Source organism: Bufo bufo, chromosome 4 (genome assembly GCF_905171765.1).
Source record: "Bufo bufo chromosome 4, aBufBuf1.1, whole genome shotgun sequence".
In the NCBI taxonomy this organism is placed as follows: Eukaryota; Metazoa; Chordata; class Amphibia; order Anura; family Bufonidae; genus Bufo; species Bufo bufo.
Window position 1 is genome coordinate 302,365,511 of NC_053392.1, and position 16,093 is coordinate 302,381,603.

A 16,093-nucleotide genomic window follows, 5' to 3' on the forward strand; every position below is an offset into this window, starting at 1 on the left:
TCCACAGACTCCCCCAAATAACAGTGCGTCATCCACAGACTCCCCCAAATAACAGTGCGTCATCCACAGACTCCCCCCAATAACAGTGCGTCATCCACAGACTCCCCCAAATAACAGTGCGTCATCCACAGACTCCCCCAAATAACAGTGCGTCATCCACAGACTCCCCCAAATAACAGTGCGTCATCCACAGACTCCCCCAAATAACAGTGCGTCATCCACAGACTCCCCCAAATAACAGTGCGTCATCCACAGACTCCCCCAAATAACAGTGCGTCATCCACAGACTCCCCCAAATAACAGTGCGTCATCCACAGACTCCCCCAAATAACAGTGCGTCATCCACAGACTCCCCCAAATAACAGTGCGTCATCCACAGACTCCCCCAAATAACAGTGCGTCATCCACAGACTCCCCCAAATAACAGTGCGTCATCCACAGACTCCCCCAAATAACAGTGCGTCATCCACAGACTCCCCCAAATAACAGTGCGTCATCCACAGACTCCCCCAAATAACAGTGCGTCATCCACAGACTCCCCCAAATAACAGTGCGTCATCCACAGACTCCCCCCAAATAACAGTGCGTCATCCACAGACTCCCCCAAATAACAGTGCGTCATCCACAGACTCCCCCAAATAACAGTGCGTCATCCACAGACTCCCCCAAATAACAGTGCGTCATCCACAGACTCCCCCAAATAACAGTGCGTCATCCACAGACCCCCCAAATAACAGTGCGTCATCCACAGACTCCCCCAAATAACAGTGCGTCATCCACAGACTCCCCAAATAACAGTGCGTCATCCACAGACTCCCCCAAATAACAGTGCGTCATCCACAGACTCCCCCAAATAACAGTGCGTCATCCACAGATTCCCCCAAATAACAGTGCGTCATCCACAGACTCCCCCAAATAACAGTGCGTCATCCACAGACTCCCCCAAATAACAGTGCGTCATCCACAGACTCCCCCAAATAACAGTGCGTCATCCACAGACTCCCCCAAATAACAGTGCGTCATCCACAGACTCCCCCAAATAACAGTGCGTCATCCACAGACTCCCCCAAATAACAGTGCGTCATCCACAGACTCCCCCAAATAACAGTGCGTCATCCACAGACTCCCCCAAATAACAGTGCGTCATCCACAGACTCCCCCAAATAACAGTGCGTCATCCACAGACTCCCCAAATAACAGTGCGTCATCCACAGACTCCCCCAAATAACAGTGCGTCATCCACAGACTCCCCCAAATAACAGTGCGTCATCCACAGACTCCCCAAATAACAGTGCGTCATCCACAGACTCCCCCAAATAACAGTGCGTCATCCACAGACTCCCCCAAATAACAGTGCGTCATCCACAGACTCCCCCAAATAACAGTGCGTCATCCACAGACTACCATTAGTTCAAATGTATTTTTTTTCTCATTTTCTTCCTCAAAAACCTAGGTGCATCTTATAAAGCGAAAAATACAGTAAATAAAGCAGAGCGACCATGAACCTCTCAGATGAGAAGGTACAAAAGTCTGTACAGGACAAAATGTTTAGTGGCCTTGAACAACAGAAAGACGTTCATAAGAGCATGCATTAGTTGATTAAACGGGAATGGAAGGCTCCGGATAGAAAGTTATTAAGCCAGGACAATTAAGCGTAGACTCCCTTTCAATGAGGAAGACTAAACACTTTTTTAACAACCTGTCCTAAGGTAGACTTCTCCCTTTTCCAAATTAGTTAAAGGAGCTAATGCCCTTCCTTTTGAGGACATGGGATCCCTAAAAGACCCCATGGATAAAGTAGATTCATGTCTGAAAAAATCCTGGGAATCAGCTGCAGCTCTTTTTAAGCTTAATTCGGCTGCCACATCGGTCGCCAGATCTCTTAGAAGGTGGTTGCAGCAATTAGGCCTCTTTCACACGGGCGTTGCGGGAAAATGTGCGGGTGCGTTACGGGAACACCTGCGATTTTTCAGCGCGAGTGCAAAACATTGTAATGCGTTTTGCACTCGCGTGAGAAAAATCACGCATGTTTGGTAGCCAAACCCGAACTTCTTCACAGAAGTTCGTGCTTGGGATCGGTGTTCTGTAGATTGTATTATTTTCCCTTATAACATGGTTATAAGGGAAAATAATAGCATTCTGAATACATAGTAAAATAAATATAATAAATAAAATAATTTAACTCCCCTTAATCCACTTGATCGCGGATGCCGGCATCTCCTTCTGTCTCCTTTGCTGAACAGGACCTGTGGTGACGTCACTCCGGTCATCACATGATCCATCACCATGGTAAAAGATCATGTGATGACCTGAGTGACGTCACCACAGGTCTTGTTCAGCAAAGGAGACAGAAGGAGATGCCGGCATCCGAGATCAAGTGGATTAAGGTGAGTTAAATATATATATTTTTTTTAACCCCTCCAGCGCTATTTTACTATGCATTCTGTATTCAGAATGCTATTATTTTCCCTTCTAACCATGTTATAAGGGAAAATAATAATGATCGGGTCTCCATCCCGATCGTCTCCTAGCAACCGTGCGTGAAAATCGCACCGCATCCGCACTTGCTTGCGGATGCTTGCGATTTGCACGCAACCCCATTCACTTCTATGGGGCCTGCGTTACGTGAAAAACACAGAATATAGAGTGCGTTGCGTGAAAATCGCAGCATGCAAGTGAGGCGTGAAAATCACCGCTCATGTGAACAGCCCCATAGAAATGAATTGGTCGGTATTCAGTGCGGGTGCAATGCGTTCACTCACGCATGGCATCCGCGCGGAATACTCACCCGTGTGAAAGGGGCCTTAGTCTCTTATGAAAGAAAACACTCCCTATGATTCCTTAAAGGACTCCTTCCCTCTTTTATTGAATTGTAGATTTTTTGTCAGATGCTACCGCAGAGTCAGGATGACGGCAAGATCTACAGCTTTATCCGTGGTATCTAGAAAAGCTCTGTGGTTAAAATCTTGGATGGGAGACAGCTTCATTTTTGAGCTATGTAGTCTCCCTTTTCACGGAAATTTTATGTTTGGTCAGGACCTGGGGAAGATTTTGGAGAAGGCTTCTGACTTTCCAGGGGTAACAAATAAAAGGAAATTTCCCTTTTGGAAGGTTAAAAAGGGAGGTTTCTTCCAGTCTAAAAGATCTGACAGAGGTAAAAGTCAAAAAGTTGGAAGGGGGAGAGGTTTCTTGTTTAACCCCAAGAGCTCTGAAACCTCTAAACAATGAGACCAGACATCAGGTGGGCGGAAGATTAAAATCCTTTGCAAAGGAATGGAAAGAAATTACCTTGAATCCGTGGGTTCTAAATATTAAATCAGTAGGCTACGACATTTCTTTCAGTCTTCCTCCACCTATAGATGTGTTCAAGGTAACCCCGATCCAGAAATCAGCCTTTCTACAAGAGAAACTGGAGGAGGGCATTTTGGAGCTGTTGACTCTAAAAGCAATTGTCCCGGTCCCATTTCACCATCAACAAACAGGTTATTATTTGGTGGGAAAAAAAAAGGAAATTCCATCTGATAATAAACTTGAAGAGCCTGAGCAAATTTATCAGATACGAAAAATTCACAAGGGAGTCTATAAAATCTACCATAAATCTGCTAAAAGAAGGAGACTTTCTGGCTTCCCTAGATTTAAGAGACGCATATTATATTCTGGTAGGCAAAAAGTCTGAGTTTCCTTCAGATAGCTGTTGCTTTGGGAGGGGCTCTTCAACATTTCCAGTTCCAGGTTCTCCCCTTCGGAATCACTTCTACTCCAAGGGTATTTACCAAGGTCATGATGGAGGTAGTTTCTCATCTGAGAAGACTAAACATCATCATTGTTCCCTACCTGGACGATCTTCTACTCAAAAGAATCCCTAGAAAACAGCCTTTTTTGAACTTGTCAGATCCTCTATCAAATAGGTTGGGTTATAAATTGGGAAAAATAAAACCCCTGTCCGTCTCAAAAATGTATTTTTTTGGTGGGTATTACTAGACTCAACGCGTCAAAAAACCTTTCTTCCCCCTCAAGAGTTCGTGTTCGCATTAAGCTAAGTTTTCGATTTAAAAATAAATGCGGATCTCCCATGGGTCATCTGTTTTCTCAAAGGAGCGGATAGGTTGAGGTCTGTTGTTTTTTTTTTTCTTTCCTCTTTCTCTACATTTTAGTATATACACCCCTATTGGCTGTATATCCAGCCACCTCTTGGCAGCCTCTGACATTTTGGCAACTTCCTATTATATACTCACTCAATTGGGATCTCTTTCCTCCCCCCCCTTTCACGGTGGGACCTCACAGTAGTGATTTTTATTTTTTTTGTCCTCCCTTGTGGCGCCCAATAGTTAATCTTAAGACCCCTCTAGGTTTTCATCCAGACTAGGTTTTAGTCTGTGACTAACGTTCTCTTTTTTTATTTTTTTATTTTTATTGTTTTTTGTGGTATGTTTCCCCCCTCTCTCTGCCTTCCCTAAGACCAGTTGTATCCCCTTGGGATCTCAACTTAGTTTTGTCAGGATTGACAGTTTCTCCCTTTTAAACCACTGAGGCCTCTCTAAGATATCTCTCTGTCAAGACATTATTTGTGGCCATTACTTCTGCACGCAGAGTAGGTGAGATTCAGGCTAAAAATAGTTGAACCTTTCTTCACAGAATAGTGTTCAGACTGGATGAAACTCTCTTACCCAAGGTTGTATCCAATTTTCACAGGCAGGAAGAGATTATCGTTCCCTCGTTTTGTACGGATCCGAAATCAGAAGGAGAAATCAGATTTCATAAATTGGATGTGAGAAGGGCCATTCTGATCGACCTAGAAGCTACTAAATCCTTTAGAAAATCAAGCTACTTGTTTGTGCAGTTTCTAGGGGCAAATAAATGTCATAAAGCTACAAAAAGCTCCCTGTTTAGGTGGATACAAATTGCAATCTCTGAAGCCTACAAATTGTCATGAGTGGTTCCACCAAAAACTGAGAGCCCACTCGACGAGGTCAGTGTAATCATCTTGGGCTGAAAAAGCAAATGCATCTATAGAGCAGATCTGCAAAGCGGCTACGTAGACAAGTCCACGCACATTTATCAAACATTACAGAGTCGATGATAATGCCAATCAAGACCTGGCCTTTGGTAGGAATGTTTTGAAGGCTATAGTCTCTCCCTAAAATTTTATAATCTGGTGTATCTCATGGTAATGCTGTCATGGAGGATGAAAGGGAAAAACCATATTACTTGCCGGTAATTTCCTTTCCATGAATCCTCCATAACTGCATGGGATTCCCTCCACCCCCCCCCCCCCCCCCAAAAAATAAAATAAAATGTTTTGTAAATAAGTAGTTAGTTTGGATGAAAGACTCTCTAGGCTGTCGGTCCGGAAAGATACTGAGGAGGAGCCGGAGGAGGGTCAAAATTATTCTTCCTGTTACTACCTGGTTAGAGGTGAGTCATCTCACATGGTAATGCTGTCATGGAGGATTCATGAAAAGGCATGATTTTTTTTAAGGGAAAAAAAGTTCTCCACACTGAATCTTTTTCCCCCTCAAAAATAACAGATCTCAGATTGAACTGACAAACGGATGCAAAGTAAGCACAAGGGATGCTCAAAGTAAAGGATCCATTTTTTTTGTATTCTTCTGATGGATCAGAAGAACGGAAAACTAAACTGTGAATGTGTCTGAATTCTGTGGGTTAGTACAATTAATAACCACATTTTATATAGAAAATAAAAATAAACTTTGGAAAAGATTTATTTTTTTGCATTGCCATATTGTGACACCCAGAACCTCTTCATACATGATTTCTGATTATACGACTATGTGAGTACTTGTGTGTTTGCAGGGTGAGATGTAGTTTTTATTGGCACCGTTTTTGGGGTACATATCGCTTTTTAATGTTTTATTTTTTCAAAATTTTTTCCAGTGGGCAACAAAAAAAGCATTTTTGATTTTATTTTTTTCCATTAGGGTGGTCATCATGTAGGATTAATACTTTTATATGTTAATAGTTTGGAAATTTTTAGATGCGGTGATAGTTTATAATGGCAGGCATAGGGCTCTTCACAAGAAGATCCCAGGCTACCATAACCACAGTCAGCACACATTTCTTTGCAGAGGTGCTGATTGGAGGTCAGATGGACCCCACCTCCCTATGTCTAACCTATCGGATACTGCAGTCGCTATTGATTGTGGCATCTGATGGGTTAAATGATCCGAAACAAAGCCATCTCCAATCCTGGTCATTGCAGACATGACAGCTTTATAACAGTCAGCACCCACTTCACAATGCCCCTCGATCACATCATGTACAGTTACGTTTCTTCATGCATTATGGATTTTGTCCAGAGCTGTGTGTAGATTCTTCACCTAAATATGGTCTTATGCCCCATTCACAGGCTCGGAAAAAAAAAATCTAGGCAAACTGAGTGTGCTGCTGATTTTATAAATTTGAAGTTTTTGCTTCTGCAAATTCTGTCCATGTGAATGGGGGTTTAATAAATGTATTAGTGGTTTTCCCACTACAGACTAGGGTTGTTTTGGGTATCGAATTTTCGATACCCAATCGATACTTTTGTCCCGGTATCGATAACGATACTGGGATTTGCCTTTTATCGCTACTAGGCTGTGCTACTGCACAGCCCAGTATCAGAGAACATGGATCGTGCTGCTCTCAGCGTGCACCATGTTCCCTCAGCAGCACGGGGAGAAGGAAGCAGTGTCTCCCTCCCCCTGTGCTGTTGCTGCCGCTGCCACCAGTTGGAACAGAGAGGAGGGGAGGGCGCAATGCGCCACCAAAGATAACTAACGTTTATTACATTACAAATACAGGCAGCAGAAACACATTGCCGGCACCTGACCTCTGACAGGGTACTGTGTCTGCGGCAATTAACCCCTCAGGTGCCGCTCCTGAGGGGTTAACTGCCACTGATCGCAGCTCCCTGTCAGAGGTCGGGTGCCCCCCCCCTCTCCCCAGTATTAAAATCATTGGTGGCGCTGTGCGCCCTCCCCTCCAGTATTAAGTCATTGGGGGCAATGGCAGCTTCTGATCGGAGCCCCAGCAGTGTAATCGCTGGGCTCCGATCGGTTACCATGGCAGCCAGGGCGCTACTGAAGCCCTGGCTGCCATAGTCGGCTCCCTGCTGCTGTGTGTACTATGCATGGTGCAGCAGGGACAGTGTGAGATCCTATTCACTCTAATAGATATCTATTAGGGTGAATAGGACAAGGGATGAAAAGATCCCAGGTTCTAGCCCCTAAGGGGGAAATTGTTATTAAATAAAAAGAAAAAATATATATATTAAGTATAAATCACTCCCTTTCCCAATTTTACATATAAAATATATAAACAATAAATAAACATATTACATATCCGAAAAGTCCAAACTATTAAATTACAGTATTTTAAAAAAAAATCTATGCGGTGAATGCCGTAAAAGAAAAAAACGCGCGATTCGCCATTTTTTTGTCACCTTGAACTCCCATAAAATAGGATAGGACTGTTCAATTATAGATCCGACGTTCCATAAAATGCGGAATGCACACAGCTTTTTTTGGCGTTTTTTATTATTTTTGCGTGGTATCGAGTATCGCAATACTTTTTTATGGTATCGAAACTGAATCAAAATTTTGGTATCGAAACAACCCTACTACAGACATTGTTGGCATGTCGGTCATTAATTTATGGATGATGCACAATCCTATTTTGCAAGATTTTTTTTTTTTGTAGCCTGCTAATTATCAGTAAGTATATTCATAGGAAATGGCAAAAATGGTTGCCTGTGGGGGATGTACAGCTATATATGTATTAGTTCATTATTGATATGCTATTCTCTTTAGCTTCTCAAATATTTTAAGATATACATTTTGTCTAGGTAACCTTTCCAGCATGTATAGGTTTATTGAAATAATTGTTTCTCGTTTAACCACATACTATTAATTTCTTAATGGTTATTTCTGTTGCTGTTTCAGACTGAGGCTGCAGGACTTCCAACTTGTATTGAACTATGTGTACGGGCTCTTCGCTTAGAGTCAAGTGACAATGCGAAAGTGAAAATCTCCATCTGCAAAACAATCTCTTGTTTATTGCCTGATGATCTGGAGGTCAAGAGAGCTTGCCAACTTACAGAATTCCTTTTGGAGCCTACTGTGGATGCATACTATGCTGTTGAGATGCTCTATAACCAACCAGACCAAAAATATGATGAGGAAAGTCTTCCTGTACCAAACTCCTTGCGCTGTGAGTTGTTGCTGGTCTTGAAAACTCGATGGCCATTTGATCCAGAGTTTTGGGACTGGAAAACTTTGAAACGACAGTGTCTGGCGTTAATGGGAGAAGAGGCATCTATTGTTTCTTCAATTGATGAGTTAAATGACAATGAGGCATATGATCAACTAGATGATTTCCAAGAATTGACTAAAGACGCTACAGAAAATGGACTTGATTGCTTTACTGACCCCTCTCCTGCCCCTGAGGTCTTTGAACAAAAGAAGAAAAAGAAACGTATTAAGAAATTGCAAGGCGGAGGATCCATATCTGCAAGATTTAGAAACTGGCAAGCTTATATGCAGTATTGTGTGTTGTGTGACAAAGAGTTCCTGGGTCACCGAATAATTCGACATGCTCAAAAACACTGCATAGAAGGCATCTATAGTTGTCCAATCTGTGCAAAACAATATACCACTAAAGAAACCTTTATCCCTCATGTCACATTACATGTTAAACAATCTTGCAAAGAGAGACTTGAAACTATGCAGCCTCACAAGAAATTGGAAAACTTGCCCAAAAAACCACAGACTTGTAAGAATAAGAAACCTGTGACTGTTAAGAAACAAGAGCGACAAGTTAAGAAAAACACCCTCTACTCTGATGACTTCATAGTTTTTAATGACAATGACAACTCTGATGAAAATGATGGCAAAGATAATCAGTCTGAGAATCGGCAAGCAGACAAGACAGCCCCAGTTAATGAGTTCCCTTGTCCTGTACAGTTCTGCAACAAAGGGTTCAAGTATTTCAAAAATTTAATTGCACATGTAAAGGGGCATAAAGACAGCGAAGAAGCTGCACGTTTCCTTGAGATACAAAGCAAGAAGGTAGTTTGCCAGTATTGCCGTAGGCAGTTTGTCAGTTTAACTCATTTAAATGACCATTTACAAATGCACTGTGGAAGTCAACCATATATTTGTATACAGATGAAGTGCAAGGCAAGCTTTGACACTTATGCAGATTTGCTAACACACAGAAAGGCGCATCGGGAATTCAGAGCAAAGTGTATGTTTCCAAAGTGCGGAAGAATATTCTCTGCTGCTTACATGCTTTTTGACCACGAAGCACAACACTACAACACTTTCACCTGCAAAGTCCCTGGCTGTGGAAAAGTATATCATTCCGAACTTCAATTACAACAGCACTTAACTGAGCATTCATCAAGTTCTCCAGTGCCAGAGTTGGATAAGTCTGGGAATCTGCCTAAAATGACAAAAACAGTTGCTGGTAGTAAGTGTGTGAGTGTCAAAGGAAAATCACTACAAAAGTCTAATGCAAACAGAAATTTGACTGCACCATCTCCTCATTCGTCAGATGTTCCCAGTTCTACCAAGGCTAAAGATCCTCGTATGCCTGGTGTATCCTTGCTAGACCAGAAAGCTGATCCAGTGAGTTCCAGTGAACTAGAGAATTCTATGCATATGCTCGATCAACTACTTCCATCTTCAAGTGAGGTGCTCCCTAATTCAGATTTGTTAAGTCAGGTTTTACCAACCAACCCCGTGACTCAGAATACTTTACCTAAAGCAGACATGTTGGTTCATTCTACTTTCCAAGCAGAATCTAGAGATGTTAAATTGCCATCCCTTGTTGAAGGATTTCACACCCTTTTGAGTGAAAATAAACTACTCACCAGTGCAGATCCTGCAGAAGAGGCACAAACAATATTAAATTCTGGTCTGGAAGAACAGTGCCTTTCATTGTTTCACAATGCAAAAAATAGCAACCAAATTCAGCCAAGTAAATCTCAATCTAATGCTGTAAATTCTACTGAAAGCAAGGTGGAAGGAGATCAGCAGATAAGTAACTTAATGCCATTTAATGTTGCTAACCAAACTGCCCAGCTGTGTGAAAATAATCTAGTTATGTCTGGTTATGGAAACAGTGTAAAGACAGAAAACCTTATGCCGCTGTCACTTGAAACAAGTAATGCACTCTCAAATGTGTTACCTCCTGTCAGTGATGCCACAGTGACCCCAGTACCGCCAGCTCCAACTGAAAGGTTCAAATGCAATGTAGAGGGATGCACACGAATATATAACTCGGTTCAGAGCATTGGCAAACACATGAAAGGTACTCACCCTGAACATTATATTGCTTTTAAAACAGAGCGCAAGAACAGAAAGAAACAAAAACCTACGCTGTCTGATGAAAAACCTACTTATTGTATACTTTTAGGGCCAGGAGGTCAAAATAATTCTAGTTTTCAGTCACCTCTGCATGTCAACCCAAGTTTCTGTAACCAATTGCAACATCTACCAAACCCTGTCTTCCCTACACATCTTGGAAACCTAGTGAATCCTTTGAGTCCTGTAGAAACTGATATGTCCCAAGGAATACCTAAAAATGTGTCAGAAACACTCTTAGGACCTGAAGTTGGAAATCTGAGCAATTCCAACTTGACATCACAGATAGATGATTTAGCAAAAGTTTTACCTATGAAATTTGAAAATGGTTCAGACCCATTTCTTCCAATGCCAACAGAAAACGATCCCCTCCCTGTCATGTCATCTTTGAGTGGAAATTCCATGTTCTCTCAACTTGGAGGCAGTTCAGATCATGTTCTGGCTGCCAGTGAGGCTAATAACTTTTTGAAAGAAGATGCTGATCCTGAAACATTTTCCAAACAGGTTGATGGAACTGATATGGATGCTAGTTTTAATCTGGATAAATCGTCTACCATGCTCTCAAATTCTGCAGATAAAAAGAATGGTGCTGAAAGGACAAACAAAAATAAAGATCGAAGATCAAAGCATAGTCCTCGTGCGAAGTGCCCTGCAATTATTAGAGATGGCAAGTTTATCTGCAGCAGATGTTTTAGAGTGTTTGATAATCCACGTTCTTTAGGTGGCCATTTATCTAAAAGGGCTGTGTGTAAGCCCCATGGTGATTATGACCTTTCTCCAGTGGTTTCACAGAAAGACAGCCAACCCTCTATGTTAGCAAGTATGATTCTTTCATCTAGTCCAGAGAAAAAAGCACAGTCTCCTTCACAGAGTTTTAGCCCTGAAATGACAGTTAAAGATGAGCCCTTTTTGTCACCTATTCAGTCTGACAATGAGAGCACCCGGTATTTGCACAGTGGATTTATACATCCTAACATATCTGGCTATTCACCCTCTGAGAACAAAATTAGTAGTCCTGTTAAGCATAGCTTTGAAACCTCTGAAAATTTAAGCACCAAAACATTGCCTCCCAACATAAATTCAGATGAATGCATTACTGCTAGTCATCAGATGAACATGGCTGAATCATCAACTGCTGTCCCCACACGGGTCTTACAGACTAGCTGTAGCATTGAGGGTGGGCACAGTCTAGAAAACGTTGCTATGAATAACTGTGCTAGCAGATCTAAACTTTCTAAAGTGGAACAAATTAAATCGGGCAATGTCATTTGTCCTGATGTAGAGGCTAATTCATTTGAGGGAAACAATTGCATATCAACACCAGTAAGCAGCACCAGAGTTTCTGTCATTAGTGGACCTCAGAGTTCTGTATCCACCACCAAAAAAAGGAGTAACAGTTCCAAAAGGAAGAAAAAAACAGAGCCTCCTGTTGCAGTAGAGGCTTCACATGAACTAGCCAAAAATATTTTGGCAGCTGTGGGAGGAAACCTACAAATGTCTACCGATATGCAACCAAACTTTATGGCATATGGTTCTGATTTATTGGAAAACCTTGCAAAACATTTGAGCAGTGCTGACAAAGAACTGTTTATGGCTTGCATCAATGAAAGCCTTAAGGCTAGCTCAGAAACACATGCATTATGCCAGCTTGCAGGAAAGCAAGAAAAAAATGACACACTGCAATACCCTGCAGTCACTTCTGATCATAAAGAAGTTGAAAATCTAAACGTCCACATGGACTTTAGGGAAAAGACATTTGAACCTATTCCTTCTGACCCCACTGATGTTTATGCTGTTAATGGTAACTTTCAGAATATTGGCTCTACTTTGCCACAAAGTCAGTCTAGTGTGTCTAGCAGTATGGATGATGATATAACTGGTGTCACACATAGCATACATACATCTACCAACACTGTTGCCAGTCCTATTAGCAAAATGAATATACCAATCTGCTCAGTGTCACCTACCCAGGAAACTAGTGTTAAGTATGATGAGCAAGTGTTGGAGATCATGGACTTGGTACAGAAGCTTCAGATTGTAGATAATGTGATTTGTGAAGGAGTAGTAACAGAAGAGAAGTGTCCGCCTCTTGAAAAGTTACCCATAATGTCTAGTGTAATAGTTCCAAATCCAAGTGTAAGTGTAGTACCTGAACAAACACCTGATGCACCTTCACAGTTAGGTGATAAGTACAATGATAAACCTTTTATTTGTCAAGAGGAGGGCTGTGCCTATTGCGCAATGACTAAAGATGCTTTGTTCAAGCATTATACTAAAGTACATTATTACACAGAAGAAAAACTAGGAGAGATAAAGAAACATCAGCTTAAGTTTGCTCCCTTCAGATGTGTTGTACCTTCATGTCCAAAAACATTCACCAGAAATTCAAACCTACGTGCTCACTGTATGTCCATGCATCATTTCACCTCTGAACAAATGGTACAGTTAAAAATAAAAAGGCCTTATGGTAAAAAATCTGCTAGTGAAAGCACTGAACTTCCCCCAGAAATGCCAAGTGGAAGTCCAGAAATAAAAAAGATGGTTGAACCTTTTGAAATTGCTTTAGGAATGACAAAAGCTGAATCTATGAACCAGAACACAGAGGTGTGCCAAGAAGTACCCACAGCGCAAGCAACAGAAGCCCCCCAGGTTGAAGAAATTAAAAAAGAGCCTTCTGATTTGCCTTCTGTAGAGTCAAATTCTCTTACAGTTGATCAAAAAAGCAAAAAAAGACGGAGAAAGCCAAAAGAAAAAGAACAAAGGCTTAAAAAAGCAATAGAAAAAGATGCCAAACTAATCCAAGGTGGGTCTAAAACATATAAACCCTATAAGTGTGTCCACGAGGGTTGCCCAGCAGCGTTTACAATTCAACAGAACCTAATGCTTCATTATCAAGCTTTTCACAAGTCAGATAACTCTAAGTTCTCTCTGGAAGATGACCTAAAAGAGGATAGCAATGGACCAATTATCAAAGAGTTCAGGTGTACAGAGATTGACTGCTCTCGAATATTTTCCAGTTTTGCAAGTTTGATACAACATTATGTGAAGCTTCATGAGATGATTGCAGAAGAAATTGAAAATGTGATCTCCACCAGTAATATTGGACAGTTTAATTGTGATCAAAGCCAATGTGCAGCTACTTTTACCACTTGCTCACAATACATTGAACACCTCGAGGAAGTCCATGACTTAAAAATTAAACTTTCTAAAGTGGAAGGAGAAGAAATGTATAAGTGTGATTGTGAAGGCTGTGACCGTGTTTATGCCACTAGGTCTAATTTGCTTCGGCATATCTTTCTCAAGCACAAAGATAAACACAAGGAGCATTTGATCAGGCCCAGGAAAATTAGTGTACATGATCAAGACACTAGTGATGACAAGCTACCTAAAGAAAAACCCAAAGTACCCAAACAAAAGTGTGAAAACGATGATGGTCCTAAAGCAAAAAAAAGTAAAGTCCGCAATGGAGAAAAAGATCCTAAAAGCAAAACTGGCCCATCAACTCTTAAATATGGCAGACATACATACTCCTTGAAGGATAAAGAAGCTGCATTAGCAGAATGCCAAAACTCTCACACAAAGCAGTATCCTTGCATGATCCGTGGTTGTACATCTATTGTTGCCACTGAACATAATATGATTAGACATTACAAGTCTCACAAACTATCTAGGCCTTTTGTTGCAAAGCACAAAAAAGCACTAATTGTATGCAAAAGGATTGGACGGGCAAAAGCTAAAGCAGTGTCTCAGACACCCAAATTAGAGTCTGCAGAAGACCTTGAAAAGCCAGAGGTTAATAAGGATCCCAGTGACACAACATTGCCTCAACAAAAGCAAGCAACTCCCAGTTTACTTGAAAGCAGTGATGAATCCTCAATTTCAACTTCCCAACAGAGTGAAACTGAAAAGGATGAGATGGACGAATTAACTGAACTTTTTATATCAAAACTAAGCAATGAGGATAACACCAGCTCAGATAGTCAAACAAGGACTTCACCCATTGCAGGCAGTGACTTCCAGGAATCAAGTTCTTGTCAGTCTGAGCCCCAGAGGCCTGTAAATGTTGTAAAACGAACCAATAAGCAAAAGCATGGGACTCCTAATCGGAAAAGAAAATCTGATGAGCACGATGAAATTCTAGCTGCTGAAACTAACAGCATGCTTAGCGGTGAGGACATATTAGTTTCTGATAGTTGTGATGAGACACCCGCATTTGATTTAAGTTCTTTCAAGCCAATGGGATTTGAAGTGTCATTCCTAAAGTTTCTAGAAGAGTCTGTTGTCAAAGAAAAGAAACCTGTAGAAAATGATCATTGTAAGACTGACACACAGGCAGCACCACAGCCAACTGAAAAGAGACCAAGTCTTTCTGTTGATGAGGACTTTGACAGCGATATATACTTGCTCTTTTCTAACCCATCACATTTACCCAACATGGACAATGTAAAAATAGTTTTACATGAGGCATTCAATGATTACATTGAGCTTGTGCTTAAGCAGCTAAATGAACTGAAACCTGTTGTGGTTCTAAAACGTGACATTTGCTGCAGTGAACTTCCTAATGTTGCAAAGGAACAAACTATAGACTAAGATGGTAAAGTCACATTATAGAATGGTCCTAGTATATTCAAAGCCTGTACATTTATTGTGAACTAGAAGCTATCACGCATGCCAATAAATGTATTTTTATTAGGGTTTTTTGTGAAAGTGACAGGCCAAAAAAGAAAAAAAAATGTCATGGCTAAAGTCATGCAATGTTTTTATTCCATGTTATCCCTATGGGACTAAAGGAAAGGCATTTTATTAAGTTATGTAAATATTGTTCCAAACCCTCTTTATTTCTATTGATAAATTGTCATTTCCGTAAAATTAACAATTTGTGTATTTTGCGTGAAATTTGATTTACTTGCCAGGTTCACTGCTCATGTTTTACAGGATATTTGTATATATTTTTTTTTTTGGGAGGGGGTGGGGGGGTTCAGTTTTTTTTCTTTCCTTTTTGTAAATATCAATGTAACACATTGCTGCCTAAGTCTAAACTATTAAATTACACATTTATATTCGGATTTTAATTTGTTAATCTAGCGATCACATTTTTTAAAGAAAATTTGTATTGAAATTATTTTGGGTTGCACATTTTATGTAATTACTTAAACAGAGCATCTATTGAAAGTTTTTAATATGTAAATACTTGAAAACTTTGTTGCATTACACGTGTACAATGCTTATTGCTGCAAACCAGTCTGACCATATGGTTGACACATGTACAATCAATACAGTAGAAATTATGATTCTTTTTTCCTTCAGATAGAGATGGATTTTATGGGTGCTGTTTTACTATTAGATGTTTTTACATTTGGCAAAATGCTGTGCAAAAGATCAGCAGTATCCCTTTGGGTCTGAATAAAATTGCACTCATTTATCCCGCTTCCACCTCATCATGTAACAGTCTGTCCAGTTTTGCAGTACATCGTTATAAGTGCAAGGTTGATAAAATTCAATTTTAATTAGTTTTAACACTACAGTAAAGTCCTTTAGGGTATGGCCACATGTGGCATATAGGCTTCGAAATTTCCACAGCAGAATTGCATGTGGAAAAAATCAAATGCAGTAACAGCAGAGATTTAAAAAATACTCATATACGTGCTGCAGGCAATTTGCAGAGGATGACATCTGCATGTAACTCATGCAAATCTTAATGCAGATTTGTTGCAGTTATTTTCCCCCCA

The 16,093-nt window shown here is 40.8% G+C and overlaps 1 protein-coding gene across 1 annotated transcript in view; it reads left to right on the forward strand.

Moving 5' to 3' along the window:
• Window positions 1-15,880, forward strand: part of ZNF292 (zinc finger protein 292) — an 84,135-nt gene extending 68,255 nt beyond the window's left edge. Inside the window, exon 8 of the mRNA XM_040428739.1 lies at window positions 7,941-15,880. Coding sequence (XP_040284673.1) covers window positions 7,941-14,954 — 7,014 coding nt within the window. The 3' untranslated portion in view covers window positions 14,955-15,880. The remainder of the gene's footprint in view (window positions 1-7,940) is intronic.
• The last annotated feature ends 213 nt before the right edge of the window (window positions 15,881-16,093 follow it).